The following is a 17,577-nucleotide window of genomic DNA, read 5'->3' as shown; positions in this document are numbered from 1 at the left end:
GGGTGTTGCTATGGTGACCAGAAATCAGTGACCAGAGATCTTTACCTAGCAAAGACTTGTAGATGACCTGGAGCCAGTGGGTTTGGCTACGAATATGTAGCGAGGACCAGCCAACGAGAGCATACAGGTTGCAGTGGTGGGTAGTATATGGGGCTTTGGTGACAAAACGGATGGCACTGTGATAGCAAACTGGATGTAGTGTTGGAGGCTACTTTGTAAATGACATCGCCAAAGTCAAGGATCGGTAGGATAGTCAGTTTTACGAGGGTATGTTGAGCAGCATGAGTGAAGGAGACTTTGTTTGCGAAAAAGGAAGCCAATTCCAGATTTTATTTTGGATTGGAGATGCTTAATGTGAGTCTGGAAGGAGAGTTTACAGTCCAGCCAGACACCTAGGTCTTTATAGTTGCCCACATATTCTAAGTCAGAACCGTCCAGAGTAGTTATGCTAGTCGGGCGGGCGGGCGGGTGCAGTCAGCGGTCGGTTGAAGAGCATGCATTTTGTTTTACTAGCATTTAAGAGCAGTTGGAGGCCACGGAAGGAGTGTTGTATGGCATTGAAGCTCATTTGGAGGTTTGTTAACAGTGTCCAAAGGGCCAGATGTATACAGAATGGTGTTGTCTGTGTAGAGGTGGATCAAAGAATCACCCGCAGCAAATAAATAGTATAATTGATGTTATAAACTAGGTCACTCGAGCCTGAATGCCGATTGTCTGACAGCCGTGGTATATCAGACCGTATACCATGGGTATGACAAAATTTGTATTTTTACTGCTCTAATTACGTTGGTAACCAGTTTATAATAGCAATAAGGCACCTTGGGGATTTGTGGTATATGGCCAATTTACCACGGTTAAGGTCATGCCTAAGAACAGCCCTTAGCCATGGTATACCACACCCCCTCGTGCCTTATTGCTTAAATATATTACTTTTAAAGTATGGTTACATTTAATTTGCTCTGTTAATGCAGTGTCTATTCATTGTCCAAACGTACGGCCGCAAGCACAAATGCCTTACTATACGTCATTCCCAAACATTTCATGAATTTATGATAACCTGAAAATGACCATATCTAAGTCCTCACTTGTCTGAAGATATAAACGAAAAGGTGTCACTCTTCCTGGGGGTGTATATGAACAGATGTTAATACCATTTCATGTTGCTAAAATACTGTCAGTTCCACTTTAAGCCTTTATTAAAAGTTTTGGTGAAATCTACAAGTTCAACGTTTTACATTGCTGCACAGTGATTGGTTCCCACTGAGCACAGACAGTAATTCTATTCTATTCCAAACCCCGACTCCAAGTTGACAAAATGGACCAAACTTTGACGAACTGGTGCCGATGTCAAGCACACTCATCAACGGGTTTATTGATTAGCAATACATATGGAGCTCTCTGACACGCTACTAATCAAATAGTCAAAGGCTAATCAGAAGCCTACATCTTAGCTTGTTTATCTTTGGAGTGTATCCAAGCTTAGCAGTCAATCATCTAGCTGTTATCAATAACTGACACGGTTAGTGTTATGTACCTTTGGTTCGCCCGTTTGAATAGGACAAGAAAGCTTAAAGGTGCAATAAGTTAGATTTTCGTGCCCAAATGTTCCAATATATTATATGTAAATAGTCACTAGTAGCTAATGTGGCTCAAGCTAACCACTAGCTAAGGTCAATGGACAAGGAGTAGCTTAAAACTTAGCCACCAGCTAGCGAACAGTTTGTAAACAACTTCACTTTAAGTGAGACCTTTTGGCTGCTTTCACACAGGCAGCCCAATTCTGGTCCTTTGTCCAATTGTAGGCAAAAGAGCTGATCTGGTTGGTCAAAAGACTAAACAGTGGAAAAAGATCCGAATTGGGTTTCCTGTGTAAATGCTGTCTTTTGGTTTCAAGTCTCCTTCCATAACTGGAACCGCTCATGGAGTGAAAGTAGGCAGCTGAACATCCTCTCTTGCTGGAGCTAGCTAGTTAGTGGTAGTTATTTGTTCTAGCTAGCAGATATGGCTAAGTATGCTTGCTAGTCATATAAAAACATTCCCACAAGGGTATATATTAGTGTCAACTAATGATAACATTAGCTAGAAAACTGATTGACTTTGCTAAGCTTGGCAACAGCTGTCCAGTCCCAGACAAGGCAGGACAGCAAGCAAAAACAACAAGCATTCTGTACATACATAATAGCAGTGCTTTGTATCAATCAATTACATTGTCGGAATGTAGAGCAATCAAATTCAACCAAAACCATTGAGGGACTGGTTTCATCTCAGACCTGGCTCACAGCACAGCCGGTGAGGTAAGCTGTTTCAGCATGTTTGTCTAAAGTGGAGCATTTGTTCATGTATAATAAGTCATGTATAATATACATTAGGCCCAGACTCATCTCAGACCCGGCTCACAGCACACAGCTGGTGAGGTGAAGGGTTGAGGGTGAACCCCACGGCCGGTGTGAGGTCCAGATCATCCTCTGTTACTCCAGGAGGAGGAGAGAAATGAAAGCGCTGCAGGAGGGAGGTGAAGAAGAGGAAGAGCTCCATCCTGGCCAGACTCTCCCCCAGACACACCCTACGACCTGGAAGAAGATAAAATGAGGGAGACAACATATGACAATTAGGTCTACATAGATTTCCTATAGTTGACATAAATTGTACACACATTTCCATACCATAAACTCTCCCTTGGTCAAAGCAATTCCCCAAACTCTTAATTTTAGAGTACCATAGAAGGATTCACTTACCCAGTCAGTATGGATACAGAAACAGTGGAACTCACCTGCAGAGAAGGGCATGAAGGCATCCCTCTTGGCGAATCGACCTTCCTCATCCAGAAAGTGGGCGGGGTTAAAGGTGTGTGGGCTCTCCCATTCGCTTCCGTCTTGTAGGACAGACGTCAGTAGAGGAAACACAAGCGTCCCCTTCTTGATGAAATATCCCTGGAAGGTGACATCTCGGCTGGTGGTGTGAGGGATGGCAATGGGTAAAATGCTGGCCAGTCTCTGGGTCTCATGGATCACTGCATCAGTGTAGGGCAGGTTCATCCTGTCCTCTGCTAAGGGCTGCCGACTTCCTATGATGCTGCTGATCTCCTCCTGGACCCGGTCTGAGACAGAAAGGAGGGAGGACCAAAGTTACTGACCTCAGAGAAAATGTCATCTTAATAATCTTTACCCTGGACATTTTATACTTTTTACAAAATTGCTTGATAACTTAAACGCGGCTCCATGTGAACGATACCTTTATTAACCTACGTACCAAAACAGTCACCTTTTCTGCACAGTTCAATGTTTTCACACTTGATGCATAACACCTTTTTGTAAAACAGTAGTCCCACTTGTACACAAGACACTTTTTGCAAAACAGTAGACAACAGCTACACAAGACAAAGTAAATTGTATAAATCATGTCCAACAACACTGTTAGTTTCTCAATTGCTTGAACACTTTCCTCAAAACAGGGATAACGCAGCCCACGCAAACAGTATTATTTGTCATAGAATGACAAGGTCATCTCACCATTCATCACATAATGGCTCAACAAATACTAACTATCTGTAACGTTGAGTCAGGAAGCAGATGGTGAGTTTAATAATAACGACAATCGCAAGTACAAAACAAGAGACGCATCAGGACATGAAAACAGAACCAATTCTGCCTGATGACTAAGGTTGGTGAGGGCTATTAGAAGGGAGAGTAATCAGGGTGGTGATGAAGTCCAGGTGAGCTTAACGATGGGAGCAGCTGTGCGCAATGATGGTTGCCAGGTGTGCGCAATGTGGGTGGCCAGGACCGGTGGATAGTAGACCGGCATTGTCAAGTGCTGGAGCGAGAGAGCAGGAGTAGGTGTGATACTATGACCATCAATAAAATATATTTTTCTATTAAATTGAGTAAATGGTAAGAGATTGTAATCAACTATTTCATAGACAGCTGTATTATTGTTCTCTGAATTAGCATCTAATACTAAAGCAGGAAGAATTTCACTAAACCTAAATTGATACTGTTTAGAATTGCAAAAGTGTCCGGTGCTGTATATTGTATCGATGTAAATGTTTACAATGCATTGAAGATAAATCAAAGAGAAGAGATGTTGAAAGTGCAATTGTGACTTTAGTACTGTAAAACAAGTCACAGTACAAAGAGAGTTTACATGTTAAAAGATATGGGAGTACTTGTTATTGACTGTGATATTAATTTAGTTTTGTTTGACATTATGTACACAATAGGTTTGTTTCCTGTGTAGAGAGTTGTGTCTAGTGTTTTGCCAAACACTGCTTATCATTTGCATTTAATGTGAAAACAATGAGAAATGACATACTGTTGTGCATAAAAGGGGATTGTTTTGGCCACGTGGATCCCAGTTTTTGCAGGTAGTCTTGTTATTTTGATGGATGTATTTGCATTTTTAGTTTATCTTTAATTTTGATGGCGTCGACAGAGATGGCAGCATTGCAACTAGCTGTTAGGAAACTGCAGTATTTTGTTTGTTTATGTACTATTTCTTTACGGAATTAGCTCTATAATTGTTTTGTGCCATTACATACAGCCGGGAAGAACTATTGGATATTAGAGCGGCGGTAACTTACAAGAACTACCAGCATCACGACCAGGATTACGACCTGGAGCAAATCCTTTGTTTGCTCTCCTCAGAGCAGTTCAATTTATTCCAGAGTCTGACCCAAAACAACGCCGGTGGAGGAGAGGTACTCGGGGCGGTCTTCTGGTCCGACTTAGGAAGCGTGCACACCACCCACCGCTACAGAGTATTTTACTCGTTAATGTCCAATCGCTGGATAATAAAGTTGACAAGCTCAAGGCGAGAGTTGCTTTTCAGAGAGACACCAGGGATTGTAATATACTCTGCTTCACGGAAAGATGGCTCTCAAGATATTCTGTCTGACTCCAGAAAGCCAGTTGGGTTCTCAAAGCATCGTGCCGACAGGAATAAACATCACTCCGGGAAGCAGAAGGGTGGAGGTATATGTTTTATGACTAACGACTTATGGTGTAACTGTGATAACATACAGGAACTCAAGTCCTTCTGTTCACCCAACCTAGAATATCTCACAATTAAATGCCGACCGTACTATCTCCCGAGTGAATTTACATCAATAATAGCCACAGCTGTCTATATCCCCCACTAAAGCCAATACCACGATGGCCCTTAAAGAACTTCAATGGACTTTATGCAAACTGGAAACCACATATCCTGGGGCAGCATTTTTTGTAGCTGTGGATTTTAACAAAGCAAACTTGAAGAAAAGGCTCCCAAAATTCTTTCAACTCTATGTACTCGCACGGCTAAAACTCTCAACCACTGTTACACTACCTTCCGTAATGCATATAAGTCCCTTCCCCGCCCTCCATTCGACAAATCGGACAATGATTCCATCTTGCTCCTCTCTTCCTACAGGCAGAAACTCTAACAGGAAGCACCCGTGGTAAGGAATATTCAACGCTGGTCTGACCAATCGGAATCCACGCTTCAAGATTGTTTTGATCACGCGGACTGGGATATGTTCAGAGTAGTTTTAGAAAATAATAATCTCATTCACCGTATCGGTAAATGTGTCTATCAGGAAGTGCATAGGAGAGGTTGTACCCACTGATTATTAAAACCAACCCCAACCAGAAACCGTGGATAGATGGGAGCATTCGCTCAAAACTGAAAGCACGAACCACCGCATTTAACCAGGGCAAGACTGGGAAAATGGAAGAATACAAACAGTGTAGTTATTCCCTCCGCAAAGCAATCAAGCAGGCTAAACGTCGGTATTGGGACAAAGTTGAGTCTCAGTTCAACAGCTCAGACACGAGACGTATGTGGCAGGGTCTACAGACAATCACGGATTATAAAAGGAAAACCAGCCACATGGACACCGACGTCTTGCATCCGGACAGGCTGAACACCTTCGCTCGCTTTGAGGATAATACAGTGCCACTGATACGGCCCACTACCAGGACTGTGGGCTCTCCTTCTCTGTTGCCGATGTGAGTAAGACATTTAAGTGTGTTAACCCTCACAAAGCTGCCGTCCCAGATGGTATCCCTAGCCGCGTCCTCAGAGCATGCACAGACCAGCTGGCTGGTGTGTACACAGATATATTCAATCAATCCCTATCCCAGTCTGTTGTCCCCACATGCTTCAAGATGGCCACCATCTCTTTCTTAGGTACAGGGACAAAGGTAATTGAACTAAATGACTATTGCAGCATAGCACTCACCTCTGTCATCATGAAGTGCCTTGAGAGACTAGTCAAGGATCATATCACCTCCACCCTACCGGCCACCCTAGACCCACTTCAATTTGCTTACCGCCCCAATAAATCCACAGACGATGCAATCGCCACCACACTGCACACTGCCCTAACCCACCTGGACTAGAGGCATACCTATGTAAAAAATGCTGTTCATTGACTATAGCTCAGCATTCAACACCCTAGTACCCTCCAAGCTCATCATCAAGCTCGAGGCCCTGGGTCTGAACCCTGCCCTGTGCAACTGGGTCCTGGACTTCCTGATGGGTCACCCCCAGGTGGTGAAGGTAGGAAACAACACCTCTTCGCTGATCCTCAACACTGGGGCCCCACAAGGCTGTGTGCTCAGCCCTCTCCTGTACTCCCTGTTCACCCATGACTGCGTGGCCAAGCACGCCTCCAACTCAATCAAGTTTGCAGATGACACAACAGTGGTAGGCTTGATTATCAACAACGATGAGACAGCCTACAGGGAGGAGGTCAGGGCTCTGGGAGTGTGGTGCCAGGAAAATAACCTCTCACTCAACATCAACAAATCTAAGGAGATGATCGTGGACTTCAAGGAACAGCAGAGGGTGCAACCCCCTATCCACATCGATGGGACCTCAGTGGAGAAGGTGGAAAGTTAAGTTCCTCGGCATACACAGACAGTGTGGTGAAGGCGGTTCAACAGCGCCTTTTCAACCTCAGGGATGCTGAAGACATTTGACTTAACACCTAAAGCCCTCAAACTTTTACAGATGTACAATTGAGAGCATCCTGTCGGGCTGTATCACCGCCTAGAACGGCAACTGCACCGGCCACAACTGCTCCAGAGAGGTGGTGCTGTCTGCCCAACGCATTACCGGGGGCAAACTTCCCACCCTCCTGGACACCCACAGCACCTGATGTCACAGGAATGCCAAAAAGATCATCAAGGACATCAACCACCCGAGCCACTGCCTGTTCACCCCGCTATCATCCAAAAGGCGAGGTTAGTACAGGTGCATCAAAGCTGGGACCGAGAGACTGGAAAAACAGCTTCTATTTCAAGGCCATCAGACTGCTAAACAGCCATCACTAGCACATCAGAGACGGCTGCCTATAGACATAGATTTGAAATAACTAGCCACTTTAATTATGTTTCCGTATCTTGCATTACTCATCTCATATGCATAAACTGCACTCTACACTATTCTACTGTATCTTAGCCACTTTGTGTTTACATATTGCATCACCCATCTCATATGTATATACTGTATAGTATTCTATACTACGCCACTGACTGTTAAACAGCCATATCCAGCACATCAGAGGCTGCTGCCTATAGACATATATTAGAAATCACTGGCCACTTGAAGGAAATTAAACACTAGCCACTTTAATGTTTCCGTATCTTGCATTACTCATCTTATATGCATAAGCTGTACTCTACACTGTTCTACGGCATCTTATCCACTTTATTTGTGTTTACATATTGCATCACCCATCTCATATGTATATACTGTATTCTTTACTATGCCAATGTATCTTAGTCCAATGCCGCTCTGACATGTATGTATATATTCTTAATCCATTCCTTACTTAGATGTGTGTGTATTTGGGTACACAGTTGAAGTTGGAAGTTTACATACACCGTAGCCAAATACATTTAAAACATAGTTTTTCACAATTCCTGACATTTAATCCTAGTAAAAATCCTGTTTTAGGTAAGTTAGGATCACCACTTTATTTTAAGAATGTGAAATGTCAGAATAATAGTAGAGAGAATTATTTATTTCAGCATTAATTTCTTTCATCACATTCCCAGTGGGTAATTAGTTTACATACACTCAATTAGCATTTGGTAGCATTGCCTGTAAATTGTTTAATTTGTGTCAAATGTTTCGGGTAGCCTTCCGCAAGCTTCCCAAAATAAGTTGGGTGAATTTTGGCCCATTCCTCCTGACAGAGCTGATGTAACTGAGTCAGGTTTGTAGGACTCCTTGCTTGCAAATACTTTTTCAGTTCTGCCCAAAGATTTTCTATAGGGTTGAGGTCATGGCTTTGTGATGGCCACTCCAATACTTTGACTTTGTTGTCCTTAAGCCATTTTGCCACAACTTTGGAAGTGTGCTTGGGGTCATTGTCCATTTGGAAGACCCATTTGCGACCAAGCTTTAACTTCCTGATTGATGTCTTGAGATGTTTCTTCAATATATCCACGTTTTCCTGCCTCATGATGCCATCTATTTTGTGAAGTACATCAGACCCTCCTGCAACAAAGTACCCCCACAACATGATGCTGCCACCCCCGTGCTTCACGGTTGGGATGGTGTTCTTCTTGCAAGCCTCCCCCCTTTTCCTCCAAACATAATGATGATCATTATGGCCAAACAGTTCTATTTTTGTTTCATCAGACCACAGGACATTTATCCAAAAAGTACGATCTTTGTCCCCATGTACAGTTGCAAACCGTAGTCTGGCTTATTTATGGCGGTTTTGGAGCAGTGGCTTCTTTCTTGCTGAGCGGCCTTTCAGGTTATGTCGATATAGGACTTGTTTTACTGAGGATATAGATACTTTGGTACCTGTTTCCTCCAGCATCTTCACAAGGTCCTTTGCTGTTGTTCTGGGATTGATTTGCACTTTTCACACCAAAAGTACGTTCAACTCTAGGAGACAGAACGCGTCTCCTCCCTGAGCGGTATGACGGCTGAGTGGTCCCATGGTGTTTAAACTTGCATACAGATGAACGTGGTACCTTCGGGCATTTGGAAATTGCTCTCAAGGATGAACCAGACTTGTGGTCTACAAAAACAATTCTGATGTCTTGGCTGATTTCTTTTGATTTTCCCATGATGACAAGCAAAGAGGCACTGCGTTTGAAGGTAGGCCTTGAAATACATCCACAAATGCACATTCTATTTTACTCAAATTATTTCAATTAGTCTACCAGAAGCTTCTAAAGCCATGACATAATTTTCTGGAATTTTCCAAGCTGTTTAAAGGCACGGTCAACTTAGTGTATGTAAACTTCTGACCCACTGGAATTGTGATACAGTGAAATATAAGTGAAATTATCTGTCTGTAAACAATTGTTGGACAAATTACTTGTGTCATGCACAAAGTAGATGTCCTAACCGACTTGCCAAAACTATAGTTTGTTAACAAGACATTTGTGGAGTCGTTGAAAAACGAGTTTTAATGACTCCAACCTAAGTGTATGTAAACTTCTGATTTCAAATGTATGTTGTGAAACTGTTAGATATCACTTGTTAGATATTACTGCACTGTCGGAGCTAGAAGAACAAGCATTTCGCTACACCCGCAATAACATCTGCTAAACACGTGTATGTGACCAATAAAATTTGATTTGATTTGAATTAATATATTGGCTGTTTGGAGAAGGCAACTAAACTGAACAAAAATCCAAATGCTCACCTTCGATAGCCACTTATATCCTGGAGAAGTGTGCTCTTCACGGGTGAATCCCAGTTTCAACTGTACCGGTCAGATGGCAGACAGTGTGGGCGTCGTGTGGGTGAGCAGTTTGCTGATGTCAACATTGTGAACAGAGAACCCCACCGCCACCATGGGGCAATGGTATGGACAGGTATAAGCTACGGACAACGAACACAATTGCATTTTCTTGATGGCAATTTGAATGCACAGAGATACCATGACGAGATCCTGAAAACATTGTCGTGCCATTCATCTGCCGCCATCGCCTCATGTTTAAGCATGACAATGCACGGCCCCATGTCGCAAGGATCTGTACACAATTCCTGGAAGCTGAAAATGTCCCACTTCTTCCATGACCTGCATACTCACCAGACATGTCACACTTTGAGCATGTTTGGGATGCTCTGGATCGATGTGTATGACAGCGTGTTCCAGTTCCCGCCAATATCCAGCAACTTCGCACAGCCATTGAAGAGAAGTGGGACAACATTCCACAGGCCACAATCAACAGCCTGATCAACTCTATGCGAAGGAGAAGTGTCGCACTGCATGAGGGAAATGGTGGTCTTACCAGATACTGACTGGTTTTCTGATCCACACCCCTACCTTTTTTTTAAAGGTCTCTCTGACCAACAGATGCATATCTGTATTCCCAGTCATGTGGAACCCATAGATTAGGCCCTAATGAATTTAATTCAATTGACTTATTTCCTTATATGAACTGTACCTCAGTAAAATCTTTGAAGTTGTTGCGTTTATATTTTTGGTCAGTGTATATTTTAAAAATGCATTTAGTGTAATGAAAAATGGCACTGAGTTCCGTGTCTTGAAAATCTAAAATGATGTTCCAAAAAATGCTTATACGCAAATACGGAAAAGCTGCACACAAAAAATATACACCTGTCCAAGCTGTAGGGTGGGGAAGTCAAGTTGGAGGGTGGGGAAAGTGCATTATCTGTTCGACATTGAAGGATGTCGAACAGATGTAATTCGAGTGTAATTTTCTGAGAATCTTTCTGAAGACTTTTTGCAGACAATTTATGGACTCGTTTTTTTATTTATCTTTCTGTTCTAATAATAAATATTATAATTGTGTATTCTACTCCAATCATGCATCTTTCCAGGTATTTGCGCCACTGCTCTCCATCCCAAGTTAAGAACCTGTTGTCCTCAGTGGCTACAGTATCCTTTATTGCCACATAAATACCACACCATAGTACAATTCCATTATATATATATATATATATATATATATATATATATATATATATATATATATATATATATATCACTTGGCTGCCTTACACATGTAGGTTATCCCAATGAGAAAATCTGGTTGAAATGTTGTCATTTCTACACATTTAGTTACATTCATGTAGATTACAGCTTCATTCACAGTGTTAAAGCATTTGAAACAAACTATAAACTGGTCTGTGGTTCAAGTGGGCAATTTGGAAATGTTAACAGCAAGTAACACCTTGATTGTCTTGCATTACTACAATCACTTGCAATGTCTGTACAAAGGCGTGTGTCTGTGTGCACATTGATACTTACCCTGTATAAGGGGGTACTTGGCCATTAGCATCAAAGCCCAGCGTAGGGTGTTCCCTGTGGTGTCTGTACCAGCAGAAAACAGGTTGCCCACAGAGGATATCAGGTTTTTGTCATGGTAGTGAGAGTTCTTGTTGCCCGATTCCTTATACAGACAGAAAAAGCATTTTAAAAAAGGGGAGAAAATATTTGTTTTCCCCTCAAAAGTCATGGTCTAGCAGTCTTTGCATTCTTTTTCAAAGGTCAAAAATTTGCTTTCAAAAATGTGTTTTTACATGTAACTTCTACACACATGGTGTAGCAGTCTTGGCTGCAGCCCCCAGAAAACATACACTTAGTGTACAAAACAAATGATGTTTCCATGGATTAGATCAGGGAACATCAACTAGTTTCACCCGCGGGCCAATTTTTTTCTCTCAAACCTTTCTTACATTTGTAGACGATCACACGTGTCTCTCTATGCATGGGAATACTTGGGAACAGATTTCCAAAATTAAAAATCAGTTGGAACAGATTTCCTGGTGGTTTTAGTATTTCGTAAAAAAAAAAATATATAAAAAATAAAAAAAAAGAAACCAAAGAAAACCACCCGTGTGCCAAATTCGGTCTGCGGGCTGCCAGTTGGGGAAGCCTCACAGACTGACCAGATAAATCCAGTTGAAAGCTATGATCCCTTATTGATGTCACTTGTTAGATCCACTTCAAAATCAGTGTAGAAGGGGAGGAGACAGGTTAAATTAAACATTTTAAGCCTTGAGACATGGATTGTGTTTGAGTGCCATTCAGAGGGTGAATGGGCAAAACAAAATACATAATTGCCTTTGAATGGGGTATGGTAGTAGGTGCCAGGCGCACCAGTTTGAGTGTCAAGAACTGCAACGCTGCTGGGTTTTTCCACGCTCAACATTTTCCCATGTGTATCAAGAATGGTCCACAACCCAAAGGACATCCAGGCAACTTGACACAACTGTGGTCTAGTCTAGTCAGTCTAGTCAACATGGGCCAGCGTCCCTGTTGAATACTTGACACGTTGTAGAGTCCATACCCCCAACGAATAGAGGCTGTTCTGATGGCAAAAAGGGGTGCAACTCAGTATTAGGAAGATGTTCCGAGTGTTTTGTACACTCAGTGTATACCGCTGCAGCCTGGGCCCAATGCCATTTCAGCACAATATCTCCTATATTTTCTCCATTCTCTATCACATGGGCCATTTACGCATTTCTCAATACCCACTAAATCCCTAGATGTTTTCATTCAAAGAATTTAATAAATATATTTTTGGGGGGGTAGATCAGCTTTAATATTGCAGATGGAAGCTACAATCTATCAATGTAAATGTCAGCATCATTTCCAATCCCCCATATTGTTTTTGTAAATATGTACAGTGCATTCGGAAAGTATTCAGATCCCTTGACTTTTTCCACATTTTGTTCATTATTTTGTACATTAATTTTTTTCCTCAATCTACACACAATACCCCATAATGACAAAGCAAAAACAGGTTTAGACATTTTTACACATTTATAATGAAATAGAAAACGGAAATATCACATTTACAGGGCTGAGATTCATTCGTACTACACCGGCTCCGATGCGCGTCTTATTTGGCAGGACTTGCAAACTATTACAGACTACAAAGGGAAGCACAGCCGCGAGCTGCCCAGTGACACGAGCCTACCAGACGAGCTAAATAACTTCTATGCTCGCTTCGAGGAAAGCAACACTGAGGCATGCATGAGAGCATCAGCTGTTCAGGACAACTGTGTGATCACGCTCTCCGTAGCTGACGTGAGTAAGACCTTTAAACAGGTCAACATTCACAAGGCTGCGGGGCCAGACGGATTACCAGGACGTGTGCTCCGGGCATGTGCTTACCAACTGGCAGATGTCTTCACTGACATTTTCAACATGTCCCTGATTGAGTCTGTAATACCAACATGTTTCAAGCAGACCACCATAGTCCCTGTGCCCAAGAACACTAAGGCAACCTGCATAAATGACCATAGACACGTAGCCGTTCAAAAGGAACACCTACGTGAGAATGCTATTCATTGACTACAGCTCAGCGTTCAACACCAATGTATCCTCAAAGATCATCACTAAGCTAAGGATCCTGGGACTGAACACCTCCCTCTGCAACTGGATCCTGGACTTACTGATGGGCCGCCCCCAGGTGGTGAGGGTAGGTAGCAACACATCTGCCACGCTGATCCTCAACACTGGAGCCCCTCAGGGGTGCGTGCTCAGTCCCCTCCTGTACGCTCTGTTCACCCACGACTGCGTGGCCTGGCACGACTCCAATACCATCATTAAGTTTGCAGACGACACAACAGTGGTAGGCCTGATCAAAGACGAGACAGCCCATAGGGAGGAGGTCAGAGACTTGGCCGGGTGGTGTCAGAATAACAACCTATCCTTCAATGTAACCAAGACTAAGGAGATTATTGTGGACTACAGGAAAGGAGGACTGAGCATGCCCCCATTCTCATCAACGGGGCTGTAGTGGAGGAGGTTGAGAGCTTCAAGTCTCTTGGTCTCCACATCACCAACAAACTAGAATGGTCCACACACACCAAGACAGTCGTGAAGAGGGCACGACAAAGCCTATTCCCCCTCAGGAAACGAAAAAGATTTGGCATGGGTCCTCAGATCCTCAAAAGGTTCTACAGCTGCAACATCGAGATCATCCTGACTGGTTGCATCACTGCCTGGTACGGGAATTGCTCGGCCTCGGACCGCAAGGTACTTCAGAGGGTAATGAGTACTGCCCAGTACATCACTGGGGCTAAGCTGCCTGCCATCCAGGACCTCTACACCAGGTGGTGTCAGAGGAAGGCCCTAAAAATTGTCAAAGACCCCAGCCACCCCAGTCATAGACTGTTCTCTCTACTACCGCATGGCAAGCTGTACCGGAGTGCCAAGTCTAGGAACAAAAGGCTTCTCAACAGTTTTTACCCTCAAGCTATAAGACTCCTGAACAGGTAATCAAATGGCTACCCGGACTATTTGCATTGTGTGCCCACCCCTCTTTTACGCTGCTGCTACTCTCTGTATATCATATATGCATAGTCACTTTAACCATACCTACATGTACATGCTACCTCAATCAGCCTGACTAACCGGTGCCCCCTCACATTGGCTACCCGGGCTATCTGCATTGTGTCCCGCCACCCATCACCCGCGAACCCCTCTTTTACGCTACTGCTACTCTCTGTTTATCATATATGCATCGTCACTTTAACCATACCTACATGTACATACTACCTCAATCAGCCCAACTAACCGGTGCCTGTATATAGCCTCGCAACTGTTGTTTTTCACTGTCTTTTTTACTGTTGTTATATTTCTGTTGTTTTTTTATTTCTTTACCTATCTATTGTTCACCTAATACCTTTTTTACTTAGAAATTGCACTGTTGGTTGGAGCCTGTAAGTAAACATTTCACTGTAAGGTCTACACCTGTTGTATTCGGCGCACGTGACAAATAAACTTTGATTTGATTTACAGTGGCTTGCGAAAGTATTGACCCCCTTGGTATTTTCCCTATTTTGTTGCCTTAAAACCTGGGATTAAATTCGATTCGATTCGGATTGTCAAAGCGATGAGGGAATCGAGATCCGTAGGTAACTCCTGAGCAGCAAGCTCGTCCTTGACCTCCTCCGAGACGCCGTGCAGGAACATATCGAACAGCGCTTCCTGGTTCCAAGCACTCTCCGCTGCCAACGTGCGGAAATCCACCGCATAATCTGCCACACTGTGGGAGCCATGCCGAAGCTGAATTAACTTAAGGGCAGCCTCTCTCCCGGGAAACGGGGAATCAAAAACCGTCTTCACTTCTCCCACGAACCCCTCCAGACTAGCGCATATGGCCAGCTGTTGTTCCCATACAGCAGTAGCCCAGGTGAGAGCCCTCCCGGACAACAGCGTGATGAGGTAGGCTAACTTGGAGCGGTCCGAGGGGAAGGAAGAGGACTGAAGCTGGAAAATGAGGGCACACTGCGCTAGAGACCCCCGACAGGTGCTTGGCTCTTCATTAAAAGCGTTCCGGAGGTGGTCCCGAGAAGGTGGAGTGGCAGAATGAGACGGCGCTACTCCCAGCTGAGTTACTGAGGGGCTGTGGGGTTACCGCCGTAGTAGGCTGCCTCCCAGACAACCCGTGGAATTTCCCCAGCAACATGTCCAACGCCCTGTCATGGCGTTCAGACAGCATTTGGACTCCCTCCATAAGGCCACGAAGCAATTCCTCATGCCTATCGATGGTGGCTCCTTGGGAGGAGATGGCGTTGCGCAGCTGGCCCGGGGCTGCTGGGTCAGTCATGGCCAGTTCGTACAATCACGTTTGAAGGTAAGACCCAGGTGCAAACAATGTTGAAGTAACAAAAGTTTATTAATTCGAACACGAGCAGGAAAAGGTACAGGACGACAGGCAGGATCAGAGTCAGGTCAGGCAGAGGTTGGTAGTCCAGAGTAGCGGGGCAAAGGTACAGGATAGCAGACAGGGTCGGGGCCGGCAGAAAGGTCAAAACCGGGAAAACTAGAAAACAGGCACTGTAGACAGGACAGGAGCAAGGGGGAAAATGCTGGTAGGTATGAATGAATAAAACAAACTGGCAATAGACAAACAGAGAACACAGGTATAAATACACAGGGGATACTAGGGAAGATGGGTGACACCTGGAGGGGGGGTAGAAACAAGCACAAAGACAGGTGAAAGATCAGGGTGTGACAGAAGCTGGTTGAGAAAATGCCAAGAGTGTGCAAAGCCGTCATCAAGGCAAAAGGTCGCTATTTGAAGAATCTCAAATATAAAATATATTTTGATTTGTTTAACACTTTTGGTTACATGATTCCATATGTGTTATTTCATAGTGTTGATGTCTTCACTATTATTTTTACAATGTAGAAAATAGTAAAAATGAAGAAAACCCTTGAATGAGTGGGTGTTCTAAAACTTTTTACCAGTAGTGTATATGAGAGAGAGAGCAAGGAACTTTTTGAAATACATTTTCCTTTATTATTTTCCCCTAACCCTACCATCCCTCCCCTAATTGAAGTAAACTAATGGACAACAACACTTAGGCTTCTACTTCCAGCTTAGACAGTACATAATATATACATTTTTATGGACACAATGTATTTTAAAATAGTCATATTTTGTTTGTTTTTAATCCTATCCTTCAGCTACCCTCAACCCCACCCATCTATCTCTGAAGACCATTCAGTTTGATTTCTATTTGCCATATATTTCTAACTGCTGTTTCACAAAAGTTCTGAACCTGTATACATTTTACCAACACAGTATATTTTACATGAGTTCTCTTGTTTTTAATTGAGATGATTGTAGTGAGATTTCATACCTCCAGGGTCTGCTTTCGGACAAGGAACGAGTCCACAAAGCCTCTACACATCTGAGGGTTGAGAGTCTCCTTCAGCCCCCTCACCAGCTCCCTCATCTCCTTCTTGTTGTTCTCAATATTCTTCAACAAAAGCTTCCTGCTTTTCAGCCAAGGGCCCAGCCAGGGGAACATGTTGTACAACTATCTCCCAATAAAAAAGTTAAGCATGAATTACCCTCTATTATTCCAGTAGCATAGAACATATTTGAACAATTATTACATTTTCCTGGTTTAGTCAAGTGTGACCCGTTTGCCATTATTCTCTGAGTGAGAAACAAATTAAACATAATGTACCTGTATTGAAACGGAGCCAGCAATTCGGAGGTTGACACTGGCTCGTTTTACAGTTGCTTTGAACTTGGGGTCAGAGTATTCAAACCTGCTGCCGTACACAATGTTGGAGATTATGTTGGAGACAGCATAACTCAATGGCTGGGTTGTGTCAAATGCTTTACCTGTTACAAAAGGTCATCAGAAATTGAATTAGCAAACGTAAGGGGAAAAAATTATGCAACCTGTTTTTTGGTTTTCAAATCAGAACTACAAATTCTTACCCTTGTGATTTTCAAACACTTCAATCAGGTAGTGAATTTCCTCTAAGATTTTGTCTTCAATCACTTTCTTGCCCATCCCAAAGTCTCTAAGGTTCGCCAAGGCAAAGCGCCTCATCTCTTTCCATGATTCGCCATTGCCAAACAGAATACCTACCAGTATTGAAAAGTAATATTGTGCAGGTGTCAGGAATTAATCATGTAAGGAGAAAATAACAATTTGGTCAAATATTTGGGCTGTTGTTACAGCACCAAATATACTTGCTTGGCAGAATATTGTCGAATGCAACAGTTAACCGGATTACAAGTTTCACATATCCCACATTACCATGTCCATTGGTGAAGTCATAGAACACAGGAAGCATGCCCCTGTCCCCAAACTCCTCTGCATGGTTGACCAGCGCCT

At 43.2% G+C, this 17,577-nt stretch overlaps 1 protein-coding gene across 1 annotated transcript; it reads right to left on the bottom strand.

The window, feature by feature from the left end:
- Positions 1 to 1,266: 1,266 nt before the first annotated feature.
- LOC120040610 (cytochrome P450 2K1-like) lies at positions 1,267 to 17,571 on the bottom strand. The gene is made up of 7 exons (XM_038985697.1): positions 17,500 to 17,571; positions 17,175 to 17,324; positions 16,915 to 17,075; positions 16,582 to 16,761; positions 11,228 to 11,369; positions 2,771 to 3,097; positions 1,267 to 2,570 (listed from the first exon to the last, which is right to left on the bottom strand). The coding sequence occupies exons 1-7, from the start codon at positions 17,534 to 17,536 to the stop codon at positions 2,383 to 2,385; spliced, it is 1,185 nt and encodes a 394-aa protein (XP_038841625.1). The 5' UTR covers positions 17,537 to 17,571; the 3' UTR covers positions 1,267 to 2,382.
- Positions 17,572 to 17,577: the final 6 nt, after the last annotated feature.

The sequence above is a fragment of the Salvelinus namaycush genome, unplaced genomic scaffold (genome assembly GCF_016432855.1).
Source record: "Salvelinus namaycush isolate Seneca unplaced genomic scaffold, SaNama_1.0 Scaffold368, whole genome shotgun sequence".
NCBI lineage: Eukaryota > Metazoa > Chordata > Actinopteri > Salmoniformes > Salmonidae > Salvelinus > Salvelinus namaycush.
This window is presented reverse-complemented; position numbering and strand designations above follow the sequence as displayed.

Coding starts and splice junctions, on each gene's coding strand:
- LOC120040610 (XM_038985697.1), bottom strand. CDS start 17,536: ATGCTTCCTGTGTTCTATGACTTCACCAATGGACATG. Junction 17,076..17,174: donor AGTGTTTGAAAATCACAAGG/GTAAGAATTTGT, acceptor CTTTTGTAACAG/GTAAAGCATTTGACACAACC. Junction 11,370..16,581: donor TCCGAAAGCAGACCCTGGAG/GTATGAAATCTC, acceptor TGTCTGTATAAG/GAATCGGGCAACAAGAACTC.